The following is a 25,374-nucleotide window of genomic DNA, read 5'->3' on the forward strand; positions in this document are numbered from 1 at the left end:
GTGTGTGTGTGTGTGTGTGTGTGTGTGTGTGTGTGTGTGTGCGTGCGTGAACTCAGGAAAGGAAACTCCACTCTCACACACACTGGGTACCCCCACACAAATGAAGACCTCCAGCTTCCTTTTCTAGTCCCCAGCCAGAGCAGGGTCATCTTGGAAAAACCCCACCAACCCAGACCCAAACTGTCAACAACAGCCTATGCAACTTTTACTGGTCAATTACTATGTATCAAAAGGCAGGCAAAACAGATTATGTTGTGGTGTCCTTGGAATATCTACAGTAACAAAAACAGGCAACATTATACTTCATTCATTTGGGTTTCAAAACTATTTAATGTGAGTTTCACTTCCTTGATTTACCAACTAAAAAACGTAGTCTACAGTATTTAGGCTTTCACTAGAATTGATTGGAAAACCACATACGGTACTTCTCCACAAGTGGTAAAAATAAGGCTTTTATTGAACGTTGACCAATTTATCAACATTAAGACTTGGTGAAATATTCAAAACCATTTACTGTACATATGTATACAGTATTAACAACAACTCTCTCTTAAAAGCTCAGGAATGGTACTATAGATGACCGCGTCATAAACATATAACCATATTCAAGGTTAATCATTAAAGTGGATTACAGAACAAAAGTACAACCAGAAAATGAGTTATAATTAAAGTATAAAATGTATTTGACAGAGACTTAAACTTAACTCTGTATATTCGTTTGAGTCAACATTGGCATTCAATGAACAGAACTGCAGAGATTACAGCACAGCCTGATACACTGACTTCTGGCTGAAATAATGAAGAACAGCTCTCATAACAACAGAAAATTAAGACATTCTGATGTGGACAAACTGGGGAACCTATCCTGACTGATGTCCTTTCTTGCCTCCTGTCCTTTCCTTCCGCCTCCCCTCTCCCCCCTCCTCTAACCATCCTCTCCATCCCCTCCTTTCCTCTCCATCCCCTCCTCTCCTCTCCATCCCCTCCTCTCCTCTACTTTCTGGCTCTGTCCAGCAGGTCTTTGAACACATCCAGAAGCTCTGGGTCCTCCCCAGCAGACAGTTCCGGAGTGTTCTTCTCCAGCCAATCAGAGGTGTGGATCTGTTGCCTCAGAGCACCAATCAGGGAGTCCAGACTTTCTGTGGGGTGGGACGTCTGGCAGTTAAGCAAGACAAAGTCTTCACTGACCAATGGGATGGCATCAGGGACGTTATTATCCTTCTCCTCTGGCTCTTCTGATGATCTGTTCTTGGACAAGGATGTTGACTTAACAGCAAGAGGTTTGTGTGCGTCTGTTGTGTCCCCCTGTGTTGTCTTCGCTGTCCCTTTCTCCTCTGTGGCCTCGTTGGTTGTGCCCGTGTCAAGGGTGGATGTGGCCCCATCTATCTCCTCCAAGGCCCTCCTGATCCTCTGCATGCCTACAACAACCACATATAACACCATCCCTTTGATTTAGTTTTCATGTCATTGTATGACTTCACAGACTGAGATGAAGAGATGGGAATTAGAGGAAAACAGGACAGAAGAGAGAAGAGGGCGAAAAGGGAGGAGGAAAAAATATCAACAACTCCCTATATCTGTTTTCCTCCCCCGCTATCATGAGAAGAGAAAAGCATCTGAATGTACCGAGCGTAAGGTGTTGCTGTCGGTCGGTGAAGACAATGCGGAACCAGCCGGGAGTGGAGCAGTGGAAGGCTTGGCCACAGCTCAGCACCACCTTGTGTCTGAGGAAACACCTCCACAGGGACAGTTCCTCCACAAACGACGGCTCATGCAGGTACTGACCAAGAGAGAGAGAAAGAAAAATAAAGAGAGAAAGGAGGCACCATGTCAGGAAGAACCTAAACAGCAGCTCCACACCATGCAGTAAACCCCAACCTGTTTCAGTATTCTTACCTTCCTGAGGTCAGCCCAGATGTAGAAGCCAGCAGGCCGGTGGAGGTAGGGGACTCCCAGGCTCTGTAGCTCCCCTGTCATGTACCTGTGAGCTGCCTGCATTCTCAGCCTGTTCTCTGGAAGAAACTTCCCATTGATCCAATCTACAGAGTAGAACACAGGTAGATTGAACTCCCTACTTGGATGGTATGTCCTCTCATCTAGTGTGTACCTTTGTCCTGGAGCAGGATTGCCATCTGGTGCTGTATGGGACCAGGGACACCATGGAACATCCCCAGTTTATCCAGAGCTTCCACCAAGTCCCTGTTATCAGAGTACACAGTGCCCACACGCACTCCTGCCATCGCAAAGTCCTACACAGGGACAACACACAGGAGACAATCTAACAGGATGGCCACATAACCCCCAGATAGTCCCCACAACAACATGTACGTACAAACACATTCAGACACATGCATATGCACACACACACACCCTCACTTTAAACTCTTACCTTGCTCATCCCCCACATCACATGTGTTCTCTGGGGGTCCGGCAGGCTGTAAGCACACCATTGTTAATGTACACTACCGTTCAAAAGTTTGGGGTCACTTAGAAATGTCCTCGTTTTTAAAAGAAAAGCACTGTTTTTGTCCATTAAAATAACATCAAATTGATCAGAAATAGAGTGTAGATATTGTTCATGTTGTAAATGACTATTGTAGCTGGAAACAGCTGATTTTTAATGGAATATCTACATAGGCGTACAGAGGCTCATTGTCAGCAACCATCACTCATGTGTTCCAATGGCACGTTGTGCTAGCTAATCCAAGTTTATCATTTTAAAAGGCTAATTGATCATTAGAAAACCCTTTTGCAATTATTCTAGCACAGCTGAAAACTATTGTTCTGATTAAAGAAGCAATAAAACTGCCCTTCTTTAGACTAATTGAGTATCTGGAGCATCAGCATTTGTGGGATCGATTACAGGCTCAAAATGGCCAGAAACAAAGAACTTTCTTCTGAAACTCGTCAGTCTATTCTTGTTCTGAGAAATGAAGGCTATTTCATGCTAGAAATTGCCAAGAAACTGAAGATCTCGTACAACGCTGTGTACTACTCCCTTCACAGAACAGCGCAAACTGTCTCTAACCAGAATAGAAAGAGGAGTGGGAGGCCCCGGTGCACAACTGAGCAAGAGGACAAGTACATTAGAGTGTCTAGTTTGAAAAACAGACGCCTTACAAGTCCTCAACTGGCAGCTTCATTAAATAGAGTTCAGAGTTCCAAAGAAAAAGCCATATCTCAGACTGGCCAATAAAAAGAAAAGATTAAGATGGGCAAAAGAACATAGACACTGGACAGAGGAACTCTGCCTAGAAGGCCAGCATCCCTGAGTCGCCTCTTCACTGTTGACGTTGAGATTGGTGTTTTGCGGGTACTATTTAATGAAGCTGCCGGATTGTACGAGATCTTCAGTTTCTTGGCAATTTCTCGCATGGAATAGCCTTCATTTCTCAGAACAAGAATGATGAGTTTCAGAAGAAAGTTATTTGTTTCTGACCATTTTGAGCCTGTAATCGAACCCACAAATGCTGATGCTCCAGATACTCAACTAGTCTAAAGAAGGCCAGTTTTATTGCTTCTTTAATCAGAACAATAGTTTTCAGCTGTGCTAACATAATTGCAAAAGGGTTTTCTAATGATCAATTAGCCTTTTAAAATGATAAACTTGGATTAGCTAGCACAACGTGCCATTGGAACACAGGAGTGATGGTTGCTGATAATGGGCCTCTGTACGCCTATGTAGATATTCCATTAGAAATCTGCCGTTTCCAGCTAAAATAGTCATTTACAACCTTACCAATGACTACACTGTATTTCTGATCAATTTGATGTTATTTTAATGGACAAAAACAGTGATTTTCTTTCAATAACAAGGACATTTCTAAGTTACCCCAAACTTTTGAACGGTAGTGTACATTTAATAGGCAGAGTTTGTGTGCGTGTGTGCATCATACCTGTCCATGCTGAGGACGCTGTGGAAGGTTACTGTGTCTTCAAACACTGTCAGCATGTACACCTCATCTACAATGGCGTGCAACTTATGCCTTAGGCAGGGGGGAAGGAATGGAGAGAACAGAGAGGAAAAGATAAATCATTTATCATGAATTTCTATTGCACCGTTTTATGATGTATACTGTTCTTTATTATACAGGCAATACAAGCAGGCAGTAAAAGGCCTCTATCAGTAGGCAGCCGGAGGGAGCAGCGCATTGTACAAACGGGCTGGTTTATGGTTACTACAGCTCAGTGCAGCTCAGTGCATAGGGAGGTCTGTAGAGGGTGCTAATGCTGAGTGAACAGACTACAACAAATGGTTCTGGGAGAATCCTCAGCCCTTAACTGCACTTTAAAATACAACTACAGTCATAATACTCAGCGTTATATGCGCAAGAGGGGGGAAAATATTGTACAATATGGAAATATGATATGAGGACAAAACTCACCTCTTGGCAAACTCCAGAAAGCCAGTCATCTCCTGAGGGGAGTAGACATCAGCCAGGGGGTTATGGGGGTTCACCAGGACCACGGCCCGCACATTCAACCCCTGACAGACAGGGCCACACCAAGGGACAGTTACACCAATGAAACATTCTAGTACCTGTATCTTCGTTTTATCAATGGATAACTATTCTGTTTTTTTGGGGGGGGGGTCTACCTCGCTAATCGCCTTCCTCATAGCTTCCTCCAGTTTGTCCACAGTGAGGTGGAAAGGCCGACTGCCACTGCCACTAGGCTAAAAGCACACACAAAAAGCACACAAGAAAATATGTTGGCCAGAAAAGGGAGCCATCAAATAACATACAGTATACAACAATACAACACAGGGTGATATTATGGTATAGGGTGTATTACGTTAAGAAAGGAGACCTACCTCACAGTCGAGATGAACATGGAAGAGCCGAACACCGCTGTACAGATGCACATCCTCAGTGATCACTCCATAGAATGGAGTTGGAATGAGGATTGCATCTAACACACACACAGACACATTGTCAGGATAAACCTCACAATATTCAATTAAATTCAACCACTGAAATCCATGAATTAAACACCATCTCTTACACAGTTTGACAAGGCATGTATGATATTTAAAACTATAATATGTGAGACATAGGTGAAACAACTGGACATACTTCTTGAGTCTACTGAGTTGAACTAACCTTCCGGGTCACAAAGCACTGCGGCTATGGATGAGAAGAGGGAGCCACAGCCATTCATCACCACAACCTGACCACACACACACAAATAAAACACTAGCTTTATGAGTGAAAACATTCTTAATAATTGAACTATTCACACCCATAGATGAATCCAGCAATCACAGCCTTATTCCCTATTGGCCAGGATAATACACTAGACTAGAGCCATTATACAGTACTACTAAGGGCTGAGGCGAGCTCAGTTCACTCACATTGTCTGCTCTCAGTGGCCTGGGCGAACCACAGTAGTGGGACAGGAACCTGGACACCTCTTCTCTCAGACTAAAGAGGGGATATCATCACCATCATCATTAACATCCTCATCATCCTTATCTTTATCGCTGCTGTAATCAACATCTTTCTTAAATGTAATAAACATGTTATTGAACTGAACTTCAATTATCTCTAATGAATACATGTGCCATAACCATCCTTTTCCACATGACATATGAAGTCCTCATACAAGGTAATTGCTTACAAGCGGTGGCCTTTCCAGTCAGGATACTGCAGCAAGGCTGGGTCGATATGAAGCATGTCAGGCTGGGTCATCTGTGGCAGGGAGGCAGGGGCACAAAAAGGGTTTTGGTTTATGGACGGAGAGAGAATGGTTACAATCCATTAGAGTGTAATGCAATATAGTTACAGTAAGTACGGAACCACATCTCCAACAGACACATCACTAGCTATAAATAATGTATCATTCTGATTGACAAAGTCAGTGATTAGCAATGTGGAGCAACCACATGAACCGCTCTCCCTCCCCTATTTTCTCCTTTTTCTTCCCCCTCTCTCACCCGTTTGTGCAGCAGATCATAGCACAGCTTGTTCTCACTGGTGCCCATGTTGATGATGCCCTGGAGATGAGAGACATCAAAATCTATCAATCTATCTTTCTGTCAATCTATCAATTGTTATTTGTCTAGCACTTTTTACAGAAACATTTGCCACAAAGTGACGTGACAAGTGGTATGACACCACACACAGGTCTGGAACGACTGTTCTCAACATGCGGAGCAGCAGCAGTGTTGTAGACTCACATTGGGGTTGTCAGTGTGCTGGTATTTGTCAGCGTGGTACTGGGTGTAGCCCTCCTGTAGAATGCCCTGGTGCTGTCTAATGGAGTTGCCACGGCGAGACAGGTACACACTGTGGCCAGGGGTCTCTGCACCACTTAGTGTGGCCAGTATACTCTCAGGTTTAGTGGGGCAACGGGCTGGGATGGATGGTGGTGGTTCTGTAGTTGGGGCAGGACAGCCAAATGGGACAGACGAAGTAGCTGGGGCAGATAGGGCGTTAAGTATAGCGGTGTGTCCAGAAGTGGCAGAAGGTACAGTTGAGTCAGTAGAGAAAGTAGGAGCAAACGGTGGAGCAGTAGGGGCAGTCTGTCTGACAGCGGCCAGGGCCCCAGCGAACATGCTGAACAGACGGAGCTCATGCTGTCTCTCCTGCTCCGCCCTCCTCTCCTCCTGCTGCTCTCGCCTCTCCTCCGCCTGCGCCTCCCTCTCCAGCCGTGCCTCCTCCAGGGAGATGAGCCGCTCCTCGGCAGACCGCTGCCAGCTTAGGAAGCTGACCAAGGCCTCATCCAGGGGCCCCCGGCCCCCACATCCACCCCCTCCTCCCCCACCAGCCCCTCTACCTGCACGTCGACGCTTCCTTTGCCTCACAGGGGCTGCAGGTCGGGAACACTCTGGGTCACGCTGGTTCCCTGTGTCCCGGCCATCAGGACCAGCAATGGAGGCCCCTGTGCCTGAGGACCCAGCCTGGTTCTGATCACTGAAACCTGAAGATGGAAAGAGAGAGAGGAGAGAAGAGAGAAGAAAGGATAATAGATCAAACACTTATTTTGCTTATTAAATCCATACTTACACGTACACTCCCCTACGTATTTATTTAGACAGTGAAGCTAAAACTTTAATTTGTCTCTGAACTACAATATTTGGGATTTGGGATCAAATGTCTCATATGAGTCGACAGTACAGAATGTCACCTTTTATTTGAGGGTATTTTCATACATATCTATTTCACAGTTTAGAAATTTGAAGGTGTCATAAGTATCTAGACAAATTCAGTTATATGTGTATTAAAGTAGTCCAAAGTTTAGTATGTGGTCCCATATTCCTAGCACGCAATGACTACATCAAGCTTGGGACTCTTTTGTCATTTTGGAGTCACTTTTATTTATATTGGATAATCATGAATGAATCCTGAATAATGATGAGTGAGAAAGGTACAGAGGAACAAAGATCATAACTCCCAACAAATGCTACCCTCCCCTGTTATTGTAGCCTAATGGTGAGAGGTTAGCATGATCTTTGTGTCTCTAACTTTCTCACTCATCATTATTATTCACAATTCATTTACGATTATACATAATCATGGTAGCATCCACATTAATGTAGAATTGTTCAGAAACATCTTCTATTCTTATTTACAATAAAATGAGTCCAAAATGACACAAATATATTATTCACCCATTCAGTTCCTATTGGGCAAAAGATAATCGGAAAAAAATACAAAACTGCAAATGCAGTCACAAGCTTGATATAGTCATTGCGTGCTAAGAATATGGGACCAGATACTAAACTTTTGACAACCTTAAAACACTATAAGTGAATATGTCCGAATACTTATGAAAAAAAGAAAAATTATTCAAATGAGGGGACTAGATACATAAAGTGATTTTACTTCTAAACGATAAAACAGATACGTATGAAGCAGTGGCAGTCGGTGCCGTTTAAGGTGATGGAGGACGATAATTTTTTTCATGCGCATGGCCTTATTTCTATTATAGCATATTATATGAGTTTCATTCATATTCTATTCACCCAGCTCAATGTAACATCGATAGGTTTAGGCTACTACATGATACTCAAATTTTCCCTATACCCATCATGAGGTTGCTACGACCTAGCCTATGAACGAAAGTTTACAACGTCGAGAGAAAAATTTGAGTAATCAAGGTGACAATACCGCCTTCAACACTCTTGACTGCATCTAGCTGATCTAGGGTGTAATAATTTGTCCAACAGTTGCAAACTAGAGTTTCTATTGGACAAATTCAGTTATGTTTATCCCCGTTTCGTTCAAGAAACTTTATTCAACAGAATTGGCGGAATGAATAAACCCCTGATCACACGCACAGTTCCCTTTCATAACAGCCACATACAAACAGCATGATCACTTGCTCGTTGTATAATTCCTTCTCGCATCGAAGGTGCTCTCCTCCTCTCACATTTTGCCTTCTCTTGTGGACTTCAGTGCACAACACATCAGCTATCTGTGACCAGGCGAAAAAAGCTTTCCAAGCCAAAACTTTATATCATAACTGCTAACATCTACACACAGCCTACATCGTTGTCACCATATTCGCTAACGTCATCGTCAACATAGCTACTAGAACTAACGTGTTAGTAAACCCGCTACAATAATACAGTACAGTGTACAGTCAGCAAGCAGTTTAGCAGTTACACTGGCAGGTACTGACGGCAATAAATGAAAAAAATCAAAAGCTTACCTTGACTTGGAAGAGTTCCAGTGTTGGATAGCCATAACCAGCTAGCCAACATAGCATCCCTCTCTGTTTGAGCCAGGTGTTTGAGTAGGCTAAGCTAGCTAGCTGCATTCGCTATCTAAGTGAAAACAAAATACAACAAAATATAGCTCTCTCTCGCTTCTCCTTCATTTTTGTTCAAAACTGTTAAACTATTGTCTTTGTCAACTACTCACCACAGTTTATGCACTGCAGTGCTAGCTAGCTTATGCTTTCAGTACTAGATTAATTCACTGATCATTTGATAGGGTGGACAACATGCCAGTTCATGCTGCAAGAGCTCTGACAGGTTGGAGGACATCCTCCGGAAGTTGTCATAATTCATGTGTAAGTCTATGGAAAGGGGTTAGAATCATAAGCCTCCTAGGTTTTATATTGAAGGCAATGTACCCAGAGGAGGATGGAAACTAGCTGTCCTCCGGCTACACCATGGTGCTACCCTACAGAGTGCTGTTGAGGTTACTGTAGACCTTCATCGCAAAACAGTGTGTTTTAATCAATTATTTGGGGATGTGAATATATTTAGTATTGGGAAAGGGGGATACCTAGTCAGTTGTCCAACTGAATGTACTCAACTGAACTGTGTCTTCCGCATTTAACCCAACCCCTCTGAATCAGAGAGGTGCAGGGGGCTGCCTTAATCGACATCCACGTCTTCGTCACCCGGGAAACAGTGGGTTAAATGCCTTGCTCAGGGGCAGAACAACAGATTATTACTGTGTCAGCTCGGGGATTCGATCCAGCAACCTTCCAGTTACTGGCCCAACACTCTAACCACTAGCCTACCTTTTGTTTTATCTAAAAAGGATAACTTTTTTAATGTTGCACTTTTTCATTAAAATTTTTATTCACTGAGGTGGATGGTCCTCCCCTTCCTCCTCTGAAGAGCCTCCATTGGTATGAAAATACCCTCAAAACCCCCTACATTCTGTACTGTTGCCTCATAGAAAACATTTGATCTCAAATTCAAAATGCTGGAATATAGGGCCAAATGTACTCATCTTTACAGTACAAATAAATACATAGGCAGAGGAGTGTATGATTATCTGACCCTGCTGGTCATCTATGAACATTTGAACATCTTGGCCATGTTCTGTTATAATCTCCACCCGGCACAGCCAGAAGAAGACTGGCCACCCCTCAGAGCCTGGTTCCTCTCTAGGTTTCTTCCTAGGTTCCGGCCTTTCTAGGGAGTTTTTCCTAGCCACCATGCTTCTACACCTGCATTGCTTCCTGTTTGGGGTTTTAGATTGGGTTTCTGTACAGAAACTTTGTGACATCAGGTGATGTAAGAAGGGCTTTATAAATACATTTGATTGATTGATTGATATGTGCACAAATCAAAGTGTAATCATGTAGTGTGTTTTTGCAAGGACAAAGTTCAGTTCGAATTGCGCAATGATACAGTGTACCAAGTGTTGAGACTACAACATAATAGTTGTAACTCAAACCCTCACTTTTAAAAAAAGTACCGAATGAATATCCATGCAAAATTATACAGGGCAATAGGCATTTTTAGCCAACCTGAAGGAGAGAATCGCGCGCTCGTCGTGCGCTCTCCTCGCGCCATCTCGACCGGATCCTCTTGATCCAGCCCGGCAGACTTCCCATCAGTGTCATGCTCATCTCCAGACCCGGTATGGTACAGTAGCTCTGGGGGCGCAGCATCGGAGTTCAGCAATCCGTCCTCGGACTCTGCATGCTCGCATTTGATCTCAAGCAGCTCCCCCAGCCTGGGCGGATGACCAAACAAGAACCCGCCCGAAGCAGTGGAACCAAAGGCACCACCTGGCAGACCATGGATGTATGCGTCTGCCCCACTAGGCGGGCTCTGGAGGACTTGGTGGGCTATAACGGCACCGCCCAATGAGGAGTAGGATATGGCCGGTCGATTCGTTAAGACCCGGTCCATAACATCATAAAACTTCCACGACCTCCCGCCGCGTATCATCCTGTGGTTGTCCTTGATGCGGCGGTACTCCAGCTTCATCTTTTTTATCTTCTCCCTGCACTGGTCGCCAGTGCGATAGATACCGTTCTCCCGCAGGACGTCCGCTATTCGGTTAAATACATGTTGATTCCGGAGGCAACTTTCCAGCTCGAGTTGGACCGACTCATCTGACCACAGCTGGAGGAGTTCGGCCACCTCTGGATCGGACCAGTTGCTGCCCCGCTCATACTTTCTACCGCGGAAGTCCATTCTAGACGCCACTTTGACAGATGACAGGTCTTCTGAGTTATATTTTCTATGGAAATAAAAACAAAACTCCGTTTTTTTTCTCCAATCAAATTAGTGATAGCCAAGCATTAGCCCGAGTTTGGCTGAAGGCTAATAAACCTGCTAGTACAGGTTATCCTATTCCCTATTATTTAGGCCTAACCTGAATTAGCTAATACATAATTTGTAGGCTAAAATTATTTAAATCGTATTATGAAGCATTCAACTAAAGTAATAACAAAATCGGAGCCTACAGCCTCAAAACCAAGGTTTGTTATGTTTACAGTACTGCCAAGCGTCAGTAGACCTACCACTGCTGTCAGCTGTGACAGTTCACGCGACACTTCTGTCTATCCCGGTCTAGACCGGTTCAAGCATGCCATAAAAGGACTACGTGTTCTATTTTTGACACAGTTAGCAACAATGTCAAATAAAATAATCAAATGGGGGAAGCGAATCGTACAAATTCTACATCCGGGTTGACGGCACATGCGTGCTGTCCTTATTCCGGGATAACTTTGACCCGTGTTAACAGTTGAGCCACTAGGCTGGAAACGGGCTGGTTTATTTCTCTTGAACCCGGCTGCTTGTCATGGGGTTTGTGTGCGAGCAAGCGTCTCAGAATAAAAAGGATGGCTCTTTTGCACCATCTAGTAGTCAACCGTACAACATTGAACGGAACCAATTGTTTATGCATGAACGTATGGTATAAATCCGGAAGATGGCGGTCATACACAACAGTTTGTGGTTGCGCAAGGTGGCGGCGTTCCACTTATGATCGAACGGTGACGTAGTGCTGTAGCACAGATACAAGGTTGCCATGTTCGTAGTTTTCTAGTAAATTGGGATACTTTGAAAACGGTTTTTGAGCTATTTCTAATTTCACCGCGGCCGCCATGGCATTTCTCAAAAAATTCACTCGGAGGTGGTTAAATAAATTCGCACGGAGGTGGTTGACTTTGCTTAAAGAAAACGTTATCAAGCGAAGTGTTTTACGTATGCTCAGTTATTGTGTCTCGGGGGCTGCCCGAGTGGAAATTTGAAATGAAAGTTGTAGAGCGTCCTCGCGTGGTTCTTTTATGAAGAAAAGTACTCCATGAAACGGACATTAATTGTGGAGAATGATACATTTGCCTGTGTTGGCTATCAAGTAGTCTATTAATTGATATGCCATTGTAGCCTACTTTAGGCTACCGTTTGATACAATAAATATTTTGAAATTATGATATCACTGGTCATAGGCGGGGTCTTGTTTGAGGACGCATAGCTCTCGACCTTCGCTTCTCCCGAGTCCGTACGCGAGTTGCAGCGATGGGATAAGACTCTAACTACCAAAAACATCACGAAATTGGAGAGAAAAAGTCTCTCCCCCAAAAATGGTCATTGCAAATCAATGTGACCTTGTYTAGCCTACCTGGAGCTGGCAAAGCAATTTAATAAACAGCCTATAACTTCAGTTTGTTGTTGTTGTAAACATGTGTTGTTATGCAATTATTAATGGACATGTTTAGTAAATTCAATTAGAAGTCATCAAAGCTCAAGCAAAATTGCCCATCAGTTGTTAGAATGCATTAGATTGATGGTAACAGTAGTAAGATTAGGCTAAAAAAATAAACATTCAGTTCATATACAGTACCAATCAAAAGTTAGGACACACATACTCATTCAAGGGTTTTTCTTTATTTCTACTATTTTCTACATTGTAGAATAATAGTGAAGACATCAAATCTATGAAATAACACATATGGAATCATGTAGTAACTAAAAAAAGACATCAAAACTATGAAATAACACATATGGAATCATGTACATTTTAGATATAGAATGGAATCATAGATTTGGAATCATATAGATTTTAGAATCTTCAAAGTAGCCACCCTTTGCCTTGATGACAGCTTTTCACTCTCTTGGCATTCTCTCAACCAGCTTCATGAGTAAAGCTTTTTCCAACAGTCTTGAAGGAGTTCCCACATATGCTGAGCACTTGTTGGCTGCTTTTCCTTCACTCTGCGGTCCAACTCCTCCCAAACCATCTCAATTGGGTTGAGGTCAGGTGATTGTGGAGGCCAGGTCATCTGATGCAGCACTCCATCGCTCTCCTTCTTGGTCAAATAGCCCTTACACAGCCGGGAGATGTGTTTTGGGTCATTGTCCTGTTGAAAAACAAATGATAGTCCCACTAAGAGCAAACCAGATGGGATTGCGTATCGCTACAAAATGCTGCCATGCTGGTTAAGTGTGCCTTGAATTCTAAATAAATCACATACTATGTCACCAGCATACACCATCACACCTCCTCCTCCATGCTTCACGGTGGGAACCACACATGCGGAGATCATTCGTTCACCTGCTCTGCGTCTCACAAAGACACGGCGGTTGGAACCAGAAATCTCAAATTTGGACTCATCAGACCAAAGGACAGATTTCCACCGGTCTAATTTCCACCGGTCTAATTTTTTTGCTCGTTTRTCCAAGCAAGTCTCTTCTTATTATTGGTGTCCTTTAGTAGTGGTTTCTTCGCAGCAATTCGACCATGAAGGCCTGATTCACGCAGTCTCCTCTGAACAGTTGATGTTGAGATGTGTCTGTTACTTGAACTCTGTGAAGCATTTATTTGGGCTGCAATCTGAGGTGCAGTTAACTCTAATGAACTTATCCTCTGCAGCAGACGTAACTCTGGGTCTTCCATTCCTGTGACGGTCCTCATGAGAGCCAGTTTCATCAAAGTGCTTGATGGTTTTTGCGACTGCACTTGAAGAAATGTTCTGAATCTTCCGAATTGACTGACCTTCATGTCTTAAAGTAATGATGGACTGTTGTTTCTCTTTGCTTATTTGAGCTGTTCTTGCCATAATATGGACTTAGTCTTTTACCAAATAGGGCTATCTTCTGTATACCACCCCTACCTTGTTACAACACAACTGATTGGCTCAAACGCATCAAGAAGGAAACAAATTCCACAAATTACCTTTTAACAAGGCACACCTGTTAATTGAAATGCATTCCAGGTGACTACCTCATGAAGCTCGTTATTTCATAGTTTTGATGTCTTCACTGTTATTCTACAATGTAGAAAATCGTAGAAATAAAGAAAAACCTTGGAATGAGTAGGTGTGTCCAAACTTTTGACTGGTACTGTACATATTATTAATATTTAATTCAGTGATTGAAATGATGACCCTATCCTTCGTAGCTTATTACAGCAGGCTATTGGGAAACACAAGCATTTCTTACCTCTAAATCACCTCCCTATTAATGTTGAATTAATGAGTCTGTTCATTTTAACTAAGCAAGCTGCTAAATCGTTTAGTTCACATCTTGCCTACATCTTGTCTAGGCTACTGTAGACTATCTGAAATGAGATGTAGGTGTCACGCCCTGACCTTAGATATTTCTGTTTTTCTATATATTTTGGTTAGGTCAGGGTGTGACTAGGGTGGGTACTCTAGTTTTTGTATGTCTATGGTTTTTGTATGTCTAGGGTTTTTTGTATGTCTATGTTGGCCTGATATGGTTCCCAATCAGAGACAGCTGTTTATCGTTGTCTCTGATTGGGAATCATATTTAGGTTTCCTCATTTGTGTTGTGGGATCTTGTCTATGTATAGTTGCACATCAGTAGCGTCACGTTTGGTTTGGTTGTTTGTTGTTTTGTTAGGTAAGTTTCAGTTTATTAAAATTATGTGGAACTCTACTCACGCTGCACCTTGGTCTCATCATTATGACGAACGTGACAGTAGGCCTATCAGCGGCTATCTAAGCAAACCATGGCAAAATGTAATTACAATCATAAACCCAGATTTTAGTCTGTAGCCTATGCCTATTGAAATGACAAGTCAATCTCGCAAATGGCCGGTTTGTAGTCTTATCATCTGGCACATAATAACACAATTGACAGAAAATAGCCTAACATTAATTTTTTCAAGTTCCTCCAAGTGTTTCTTGCTCAGAGATTTCGAGATCCTCTGTCCAACGTTCACCACTCAAACTCTCCTGTTGGATTTATCTATAGTTTTACACATGTGCAAAATTGATTTATTTACAATTATAGGGTACTAGGGGGTAACTAACCCCCCTAAGAACAATGTCTAATTGCTGACACAAAAAAGCYATGTTTCGGGAAAAAAATTGGTATGTGAATGAAGGTCATGCTTAGGCAAATAAACTATAAAGGGAAATAAATGGCTAGAGTTTACACTTTTTTTGTTATTTCATGAAATGTTATTTTTCAAAAAGGGATTTTTTTTTAAAGTAACTGCCCCCCCCCCCTCTTTTTAACTCACTTTTTTCTTTCTTTGCTGTTCCTTTTCCATACAATCCATTATGTACAATTGCACTAAATATTATTTGAATAATGCAAGATTTTACATCCCAGCAGTCTTTAAAAMGACATTCAGGGACAAACGGTTATCAAAAGTTGTTTTAAATTAATTTAAAAAAAGATTGTTTGGAATATAATATTGAAATGGGATATATAGTTGAAATCATTGGCTGTGTCCAAGACTTGCCGTTGCATCATGCTTAAAAACAGCCCTTAGCTATGGTATATTGGCCAAATACCATAAACCCTTGAGCCTTAATGCTTAATAATAGCAGTCAAACGAGTTACATTTACATCCATTGATGGAAAATTGTCTCGTGAGTTTAATAAGGGAAAATGATCTTTTCTCTTGCAACATATTCAAATTATTTTATTGCACCGTGTCATAGCTGGCAATAATTATTATTTTGAGGAAAACCGAATTTAGCTTCGAACGTCATTACAAGTTACTACGATATTCCTTCTTAAATGTCTCGATAACGTTATGGGAAAAGGGTTTATTTTACACACATGGCAACATCTCTCTTGCTTTGAAAACGTTTTTTGGCTAGTTTTCAGYCCTTTAGGGCAGGTTTTAACAGTCATTGTTTTAGAAATGTCAGCTTGCTTGGCAACCCTGCACAGATATAACAATGAAAATAGTGGAGTGTGGACGTAGCTACTTTCTGGGGTTTTTGCTATTTTATTATAGGTAGCAAAGTGGACAAATATATCCGTTTCTGTGTAACCTTTTGTGTATATGTATAACCTTTTGATAATTTTAGAACATGCTTTGAATATATTAGTGTGTTCGAGTAGAGCAGTATGCATGTCATGGAACTGTTTTGAACGCCCTAGCTAGCTACATAGAAAAACAACTGGGTTTTGAAGTACTACTCGTTCGAGACAACGATTTAGACGAGGAAAGTCTATTACGAACAAAGCGTAGCAGAGTGGCAGTGACAATATTGCAGTACCAAGGTACACGGGGGGACCTTGAGTGGTGTCTGAGTATGTCACACACGTAACTCCACAGAGTTCCTGAGCAACGCCGCGGGAGGAGAGCTGTCAACCGGGCAGCTGAGACATGACGTGGACATTTCATCCGACAGATTGGTTCAAATGTCATAGCCAACGTGTATTGTTTTGTTCTTTGAGGAAAGAGGTTGGAGAGGTATCCCGTAGTAGCGGGGTGGGAGGGAACGAATTAACCAGGTAAGCATATATGGTAATATGAACTACAAGGAGAGAGCGCATTCTCTGCTTTTTATTCCAGTGTCTGACAGAACTGTCGATACTAGATAGCTACTTCACTTACCAATTTGGAGCTCGGAGTTCGGGGGAACATTGGTGCTATAGCTACACAGGACCAGCTGACTGATGCGCCTATGTTTTATTTGATGACATGAAGTCAGCCCTATAACGCTTGCTGATTGAGTGCACGTCCCCATCAAAGAAATAGCTCTTGGTAAGATCTTGGCATAATGTCAAATATTGATTTATTTGTCTGTAGTGTGTGATACATTTACTTGCCTTCAACATAGTTGATTGTGCGTGTGTGTTAGTGTATTTATTTGTTCCTTCTTTTTATAAATGTTCCTTTGTATAAATGCCTGAATCAGTTTTGTATTGTACATCTGATTTGCACTTGTATTGCTGTCTTATTACTATGTTATAGGCGTTTTCTGTATCCTATGTCATTGATATCAAGATCAGGATTTACAGATGAGCTGACATAATACTACTGGTCTGGATTTAGATGAATATCAAAGAAACAAATACAGTCTTGATTGACAGAATTATAAAGAGAGTCAGGTTTTCTTCTAAAACGGAATTTCTGTGACCCAGCTAATCCCTCTTCTGGTTATTGTATATCTGATCATTCATGCCACAGGAATCTCAGCAGGGTAAAAACAAGGTCATACATTATTGTAGCATGCAACACCAAAGTGAAGTGTGCAAGAGTTGTACATACGCAGAGCTTTCCCAATAGGATTAACTCTCCATGACACAATTTTCACTTTTTAAAGTAGATTGTTTTGGCTGCTCATCATGTTTTGGCTGCTCATCATGTCCAATATTCAGGAGCTCTTGTTTTGTTGACTGACTGGCTGAACTCGGGGTGTAACTGTTGAACACATCGTCCGGACAGTTTCTAGAGTGACCTGAATCCTATTGACATGACACTCACTTGGAAATGGCCTTTATTTAGATGACACAGATCTATAGGGAGTGCCTAGATGTTTCGTTCATCTGTAATAAGGAGGTATAAAGTCACTCATAAGGTGATATAATGAATGGTAAGAGGCTGACATACAATTATCTAGAGGAATGCATTGACCCAGGCTGTGTCAGTGGATTAATGCACCATACAGTACTATGGGCTGGTGGCAGCATTCATTCTATCTTTGTGCATTCCTAAGTAGAGCTAGTCATGAGCTAAGTGGGACCGAAAAATAGTGGGAAATTCAGCAGCTTTTCAAGGACAAAGAAAGTTCACTTAAAAAATGCTTTTCTGTGGGTTTAAAACAAATCATTTGGGGGGGGGGGGGGGCGGTTCACTACCGTTGTCCTTGAAGAGTTGCTGCATTATTCCTTCCTTTTCAGTTTGCTCCTCTGTACAGTGTGAGCTGAGCTCAGAGAGAGAGAGTAGATTGAGTTTTACCTAGTTACGCAGTCTCAGTGACTCACCTTTACTCAGCAGGTCCACACACTGATGAAGAGAGCCGAGGTCACTGCCTGCCGTGCGGTGGCCTCTATTCAGGTGTGTGTGTGTGCATGTGCGTGTCTGACTGTATGCTTGCAGTTAGGGTGTTTGTGTGCTTCCCACTGCTGTGATGATCATTGTTCCACTCTCTGGGCATTGTGTGTCTCTAGAGAAGATGTGTGGTGGTATGCTCTGCTTCACTCCTCTGCAGTTCAGTAGAAACTCGTGCTGAGCAATTGGTGCTTTTTGAGGTTGTTTCGGTTTCGGTATAATTATAAAGCAAATCATTTGATTATTTTTTTGTACATGAAATGTTTTAAGAAATAAGGACGTTACAATGATTTTAGAGCTTTTTAATTCAAAAGTCAAAAATAGTGAACATTCAATTGCCAAAACATTGAAGATATTCCATTGTCTCTGTCAGGTCCTCGTTTGGTGGATATCAATTTAAAAAAATAGGAAATTACTATGAAATAATAAAACATTTCAGTTGTGTATATTTCTTAGTTTTTATTTGATGACTTATTTGTCTCTTCTCAGCTCAGGCAGTAGCAGTCAGCCAGTCAGGCCATCTAACGTTTTATGCTCACCGTACTGTCTTAGTCATCCTATTTAGCTAGCCTGCCTAAGTATGTTGCAGAGCTGTCTGACAAAATAATGTTAGTAGTTATTCAAAGTAAATAAGGTATACTTTTATGAACTGCATCTGTCCCTGTGGATGTCCTCTCTCATGCGGTGTATGCGGTCTGTGTGTGTCCAACTTAATTCTTGTCAATAGGGGGGCGCCATTTCGACTTTGTAAAAATTTGTTCCCAAATTAAACTGCCTCGTACTCAATTCTTGCTCGTACAATATGCATATTATTATTACTATTGGATAGAAAACACTCTCTAGTTTCTAAAACCGTTTGAATTATATCTGTGAGTAAAACAGAACTCAAGTTGCAGCTAACTTCCTGTCAGGAAGTGAGAAATCTGAAATCGATGCTCTGTTCCAGGGTCAGTTTATTAAATTGCATGTGATCTATGAGTCGATATGCACTGCATACGATTTCCCCTAGATGTCAGTAAGCAGTGAGAATTGGAATGGTGTTGCTAGGCAGATCTGAGGCCATATAAAGGCTCATGGAACCGGGGGTGCACTCTTTTCAACGTTCGTCATGGCGCAAAGGAGGACCTCAGGATGGCATTCTGAAAAGCTCTCGTTATAGGCCTTAGATATATCCGTCTCTGATTTTATTCGATATAGGTGTTAAAGACATCATAATGTAGTTATTTTAAACCGAGTTATATCAGTTTATATCAGTATATTGCGATTTTCTGATATTTCTTTGTGCTGCGTTATGAAGAGTTGGGCACGTCTGGGCCACATAGCTAATGTTTGCTGCTAATTCCTAAGTTGAAGAAGACAATCTACAACCGAGCAACGATGATTCTGGACAAAGGACCACTTGCACAAGATTCTGATGGAAGCTCATCAAAAAGTAAGGAACTATTATGATGTTAATTCGTTGTTCTGTTGAAAAAATGTAAAACTACTATTCCGCCATTAATTTCGGTGCGGTCTCGCTTTAACGCACGCTGTATGTCGTAGTAACGTTAATTTTAAAAATCTAACACAGCGGTTGCATTAAGAACTAATGTATCTTTCATTTGCTGTCCAACCTGTATTTTTTAGTCAAGTTTATGATTAGTTATTGATTAGATTAGGTGCCTCTCCAAGATTTCTCCCGACATTTTGTTGGCAGCTTGGCTACTATTCTCATTGTATAACCACGATTTGTGCCGCTAAATATGCACATTTTCGAACAAACAATATATGTATTGTGTAATATGATGTTATAGGACTGTCATCTGAAGAAGTTTGAGAAGGTTAGTGAAAAAATTAATATATTTTGCTGGTTTATTCGTTATCGCTACTGTTGGCTTGAATCAATGCTGTTGTGTGGTTGGCTATTGTAGTAAGCTAATATAATGCTAAATTGTGTTTTCGCTGTAAAACACTTAAAGAATCTGAAATATTGCTGGATTCACAAGATCTTTGTCTTTCATTTGCTGTACGCTGTGTATTTTTCATAAATGTTTTATGATGAGTATTAGGTAATTCACGTTGCTCTCTGTAGTTATTCTAGTTGCTTTGGTGAGAGTTGTGATGGTGGCTGCAATGTAAAACTATGATTTATACCTGAAATATGCACATTTTTCGAACAAAACATATGCTATACAATAAATATGTTATCAGACTGTCATCTGATGAAGTTGTTTCTTGGTTAGTGACTATTTATATCTTTATTTGGTCGAATTTGTGATAGCTACCTATGCAGGAAAAAAATGGTGGAGAAAAAAAAGTTGTGTCTTTTGCTATGGTGGTTAGCTAATAGAAATACATATTGTGTCTTCCCTGTAAAACATTTTAAAAATTAGAAATGATGGCTGGATTCACAAGATGTGTATCTTTCATTTGGTGTCTTGGACTTGTGATTTCATGAACATTTTATTATATGATATCCCTGTGGCTTTAGGCTAGGCTATGCTAGTCAGCTTTTTTGATGGGGGGGATCCCGGATCCGGGTTTGTGACTCGTTCCGAAGCAGCCATAAAAGTGTATCCGTCCAGAGATCTGTATACAATTACGATATGCTCATGTCTATGCCCTAACAATGGGAGTCGTTGTCCCAAAGGCGGGAAGACACGCTTAGGTCCAAAATAAACCTATATAAATGCATTGGGCTTATTTTGGAAAGCTTTTGGCGAGAGTGAAACCTCTCGCTTTGCCTCTTCCTCTCTGATTCGTCAATGAGCCAGAAAAAGCTGGTGCAATGGATTATGGTCAATGTGGTTATTTACCACGTTTCTGCGCTGAACTAGGTTGAATATTTGCTTAATGAAAACTACAACTCCCTTTAGCCCATCGTCCCACATAGTTCTTAACTTTATTTCTCAGATCTCTAGAGAATGATTTGATTTCTCTGAAGAGAAACTAAATGGGTTTCAGGTAATTGAACCAACGTCGGCCAATTAGTTCTTTAATAACATAAATAAAATGTTGGTTAATCGCTCAGCACTAGTAGAAACTCCTTGAATATAAGCCTTTCTAAGATTAAGTCGTCCAGAGCTGGGTGGATGTCTTGGTAACAAACTATAGTTTTGGCAAGTCGGTTAGGACATCTGCTTTGTGCATGACACAAGTAATTTTTCCAACAATTGTTTACAGACAGAGTGAATTATAAGTGAAATAATCTATCACAATTCCAGTGGGTCAGAAGTTTACATACACTAACTTGACTGTGCCTTTAAACAGCTTGGAAAATTCCAGAAAATTATGTCATGGCTTTAGAAGCTTCTGATAGGCTAATTGACATCATTTGAGTCAATTGGAGGTGTACCTGTGGATGTATTTCATGGACTACCATCAAATGCAGTGCCTCTTTGCTTGCCATCATGAGAAAATCAAAAGAAATCAGCCAATACCTCAGCAAAAAATTATAGACCTCCCCAAGTCTGGTTCATCCTTGGGTGCAATTTCCAAACGCCTGAAGGTAACACGTTCATCTGTACAAAAAAATAGTTTGCAATTATAAACACCATGGGACCACGCAGCCGTCATACCGCTCAGGAAGGAGATGCTTTCTGTCTCCTAGAGATGAATGTACTTTGGTGCAAAAAGTGCAAATCAATCCCAGAACAACAGCAAAGGACCTTGTGAAGATGCTGGAGGAAACAGGTACAAAAGTATCTATATCCACAGTAAAACTGTCAGGACCCGGTGCGAGAAACAGTCACTAATAATCGTCAGAACCCAGAAGATGAGGCAGACACAGCAGTACTAGAGATGGTGGTTTAATTAAAGAACAAAATCTTCAGGCAAAGAAACTAAATCCACAATGTCCAAAAATAAAGCCAAAAAGCACAAAATGGAAATCCTCCAAAATACAAAAGAAACTCCACAAAGTGGTAAAAAACAGCAGGGAAAAAACAAACCTCAAAAGACTACTCAAATAATACACAAGAACTAAACCAGAGAACCTCTGGAAAATCCAACAAGAGAAATATCTGAATAAAACAAGGCTTGGGCTGGGGCTGGGTGCTAACTTACAAACACTGAGCAAGGAACTGAGGAACACACAGGGTTTAAATACTAACAAGGGAATGACCTACAGGTGCAAACAATAATAAGAGCAAGAAAAACAAAAGGTACAAAAAAGGTGCAATGGGGACATCTAGTGACCAAAACCCGAACAGTCTTGGCCAAAACCTGACAAAAACGAGTCCTATATCGACATAACCTGAAAGGCCGCTCAGCAAGGAAGAAGACATTGCTCCAAAACCGCCATAAAAAAAAGACAGACTACGGTTTGCAACTGCACATGGGGACAAAGATCGTACTTTTTGGAGAAATGTCCTCTGGTCTGATGAAACAAAAATAGAACTGTTTGGCCATAATGACCATTGTTATGTTTGGAGTAAAAAGTGGGAGGCTTGCAAGCCGAAGAACACCGTCCCAACCGTGAAGCACGCTGGTGGCAGCATCATGTTGTTGGGGTGCTTTGCTGCAGGAYGGACTGGTGCACTTCACACATAGATGGCATCATGAGGGAGGAAAATTATGTGGATATATTGAAGCAACATCTCAAGACATCAGTCAGAAGATTAAAGCTTGGTCGCAAATGGCTTACGAACAACAAAGTCAAGGTATTGGAGTGGCCATCACAAAGCCCTGACCTCAATCCTATAGAACATTTGTGGGCAGAACTGAAAAAGCGTGTGCGAGCAAGGAAGCCTACACACCTGACTCAGTTACACCAGCTCTGTCAGGAGGAATGGGCCAAAATTCACTTATTGTGGGAAGCTTGTGGAAGGCTACCCAAAATGTTTGACCCAAGTTAAACAATTTAAAGGCAATGCTACCAAATACTAATTGAGTATATGTAAACTTCTGACTTTAGGCTACTCATTCTCATCAACAGGAGATTGTTTATTGCTACTCGCTTGTATCATTTTACAAAATCAGCCTACCTGTCCTACTGATCAATGCTTCACACTTTTCGGGCTGGTAGCACAGAGAGAAAGAGAGGTTGGTGTCATTTACAACTGTTATTACGCAGAATTACCGCCATTGAGATGGCTGCTGCCCAACTACTCTATGATCACATTAAAACAGTAATCAATACACACGCGAAGTATTTTTCAATCTGTAAACGTTAACTTCCCTTTGCACGTCACTTGTAAGACCATGAGCATGAGCAAGTCTGATTAGGCTTTCAAAAGTTATGACTCTTAATAACATTTTCTTCTGGGTTTCCGACATTAGCTAGCTAACAACCTGGTGACTTGACCAGTATGTTTTAAGATGGCATTGGAAGAAAGGAAAGGGGCTCCTGGATAGCTACTCCAGGAGAGGTATTTTAAAAGTAGGATTCAGATATTGGCCTTGCCTAAACATCAGACTGTTACGATGGTTACTCCATGGATATCGGTCTGAAAGAAATCGCTGTTAAAAAGACGCAGGAGTCTCTACAAGCCAGAATGCTGAATGAAATGATATTTGAGGTAGAGGTCTTCACAGGTCCAAAATGTTGGACCCTTTCCGATATGGGCCTGGGGCTTTCCCACCCAGATCCGATATGCCTAAATAAAAATAAAATAATATAGAGACCCTTTCCAAACAGACCCAGTCCGATCCGAGTGAGGGAAACAGCAGAAAAAGCATTTTTTAAGCTACTTTATTAACCGGAGCTGATAAGGCGCGAGAGGAAGGAGAGAGGTGCCACTCTAGCAGGCGGGTTATGGGCAGTGCTGTGAGTAAGTGACATGGGGAGCAGGGAGGAGGGAGGGAGAGCACGCTACTTCTACTGCAGAAGTCGCGTTCGGATCTGTACTGGCCCTTCCGGACAAGTCAGTTAAAATTGCACATGCCCGAGACCCGTGACAATCATATCTGAGCCGACCCAGACCCGTGATATTATTTAAAATTCTGGAACCGGATCTACTCAGGTCCCGGATTGGGTCTCAGTATTCGGGTACAGGTGGATCTGTGAAGACCTCTAATTTTAGGTTACTTTACTGGTTGTACATGCTGTTGGTCCTTTTGACAGTAGGAGGTGGGGATACGGTATCCACAGGAAAGTGTTGTTTACCCCACTTTTTGAGGCGCCGGTAGGTTCTGTCGCTTATATTTTTTTATCTCTTGATTCATTGCACGTGATGTACAATATATAAACAATAGCCGAATGTAACCAAAGCACGTTTCCTTGCAATCAGCTGGAAGTTTTTGCTGTTCAGTCTGTGGTTCTGTTATGCTCGGCCATATTGTGCAAGTGTTTGTCATGTGCACAAATCGCACAGACAACCAGTAGAGCAAATTTAAATGTAATTTTACTCAACATTCTGGCTTGTAAGGAACACTTTGAAATTTTGCACACAAATTTCTCAGGCTGTATATTCCAATGAATTGTGTATTTCAACCTGATTAATCAGACTAATATTGGCCTAATGTAGGCTATATGTAAGCCAAATCAATTTTATTGAATATCTTTTTCTGGTCCTAAATACTTTTAAAGTTGGGAGCTCCAACTAAGAGCCCTGGTGAGTATTGAAATGCTTGCTCCCTGTGTTTTTCTTATTACTACAGGATGTACGGAAGCTGTGTCTTCCTTTTTGATAGTCAGTTATGAAGTGTTTCTTAGGAAACAAACAATAAACATAACAGCTTAATTCAAAGAATGAACCAGTAAATTTTAATTTTAAGCAGAACAGAAATGCCTTCAGGTCTAGTCTACTTTCTCTTCTAGGATAGCATCCTCATTGAGGTACGAGAAGAAATGAACAAATTGTTATTTTTACCCTTATCACCTTATTTCTGGGAGCCAGACTTGCAGGTCTGTCATTAGTATACAGAAGTTTCAACAAACATTGATAGTGATATTCAGCATTGTAATTTCATTGGCCTGCTTGCCTCACTCTTTTCAGCCTCTTCTCATTTCAGTCCAGTTATGAGAACCTACATCTAATTTGGACAGTTGAGGTTCAGTCTGGAGTCAAGCTATCTAATGGAAGGGCTGTTTTAATCTCAACTGAGGCTTTTGTTCAACACTGTAGTAGACTAAATGAGAGAGGATGGAGAGAGAGAGATTGTTAGTTGCCTCATTTTGTACGCTTGCACCTCACCACTGTGTGTGTGTTTTTGTGTGTGTGGTGTGACGTTATCCCCCTCTTTCTGAGTGGTACCTAGTCACGGCAGCCTCATTGACTCACCTTTACACAGCAGGTCCACACACTGATGAAGAGAGCCGAGGTCACTGCCTGCCGTGTGGTGACCTCCAGCCAGGTGTGTGTGTGTGCATGTGCGTGTCTGACTGTATGCTTGCAGTTAGGGTGTTTGTGTGTGCATGTGCGTGTCTGACTGTATGCTTGCAGTTAGGGTGTTTTGTGTTGGCATGTTGCGTGTCTGACTGTATGCT

General features: G+C 41.7%; 1 protein-coding gene and 1 pseudogene across 1 annotated transcript; one reads left to right on the plus strand and one right to left on the minus strand.

Annotated features, from left to right (window-relative positions):
* Positions 1–439: 439 nt before the first annotated feature.
* Positions 440–11,411, minus strand: accs (1-aminocyclopropane-1-carboxylate synthase homolog (Arabidopsis)(non-functional)). Its single transcript, XM_023985533.2, has 16 exons — positions 11,221–11,411; positions 10,216–10,937; positions 6,179–6,921; positions 5,936–5,995; positions 5,620–5,690; positions 5,354–5,423; positions 5,103–5,169; positions 4,814–4,911; positions 4,598–4,675; positions 4,386–4,486; positions 3,897–3,986; positions 2,390–2,435; positions 2,108–2,249; positions 1,897–2,039; positions 1,627–1,780; positions 440–1,418 (listed from the first exon to the last, which is right to left on the minus strand). The coding sequence occupies exons 2-16, from the start codon at positions 10,889–10,891 to the stop codon at positions 994–996; spliced, it is 2,964 nt and encodes a 987-aa protein (XP_023841301.1). The 5' UTR covers positions 10,892–10,937; positions 11,221–11,411; the 3' UTR covers positions 440–993.
* Positions 11,412–15,882: 4,471 nt separating this feature from the next.
* LOC111962447 (furin-like) overlaps positions 15,883–25,374 on the plus strand; it is a 260,162-nt pseudogene continuing 250,670 nt past the window's right edge.

The sequence above is a fragment of the Salvelinus sp. IW2-2015 genome, linkage group LG4q.1:29 (genome assembly GCF_002910315.2).
Source record: "Salvelinus sp. IW2-2015 linkage group LG4q.1:29, ASM291031v2, whole genome shotgun sequence".
Classification (NCBI taxonomy): domain Eukaryota; kingdom Metazoa; phylum Chordata; class Actinopteri; order Salmoniformes; family Salmonidae; genus Salvelinus; species Salvelinus sp. IW2-2015.

Coding starts and splice junctions, on each gene's coding strand:
- accs (XM_023985533.2), bottom strand. CDS start 10,891: ATGGACTTCCGCGGTAGAAAGTATGAGCGGGGCAGCAACTGGTCCGAT. Junction 6,922..10,215: donor CGCGCGATTCTCTCCTTCAG/GTTGGCTAAAAA, acceptor TTCCATCTTCAG/GTTTCAGTGATCAGAACCAG. Junction 5,996..6,178: donor AGCACACTGACAACCCCAAT/GTGAGTCTACAA, acceptor TCTCATCTCCAG/GGCATCATCAACATGGGCAC.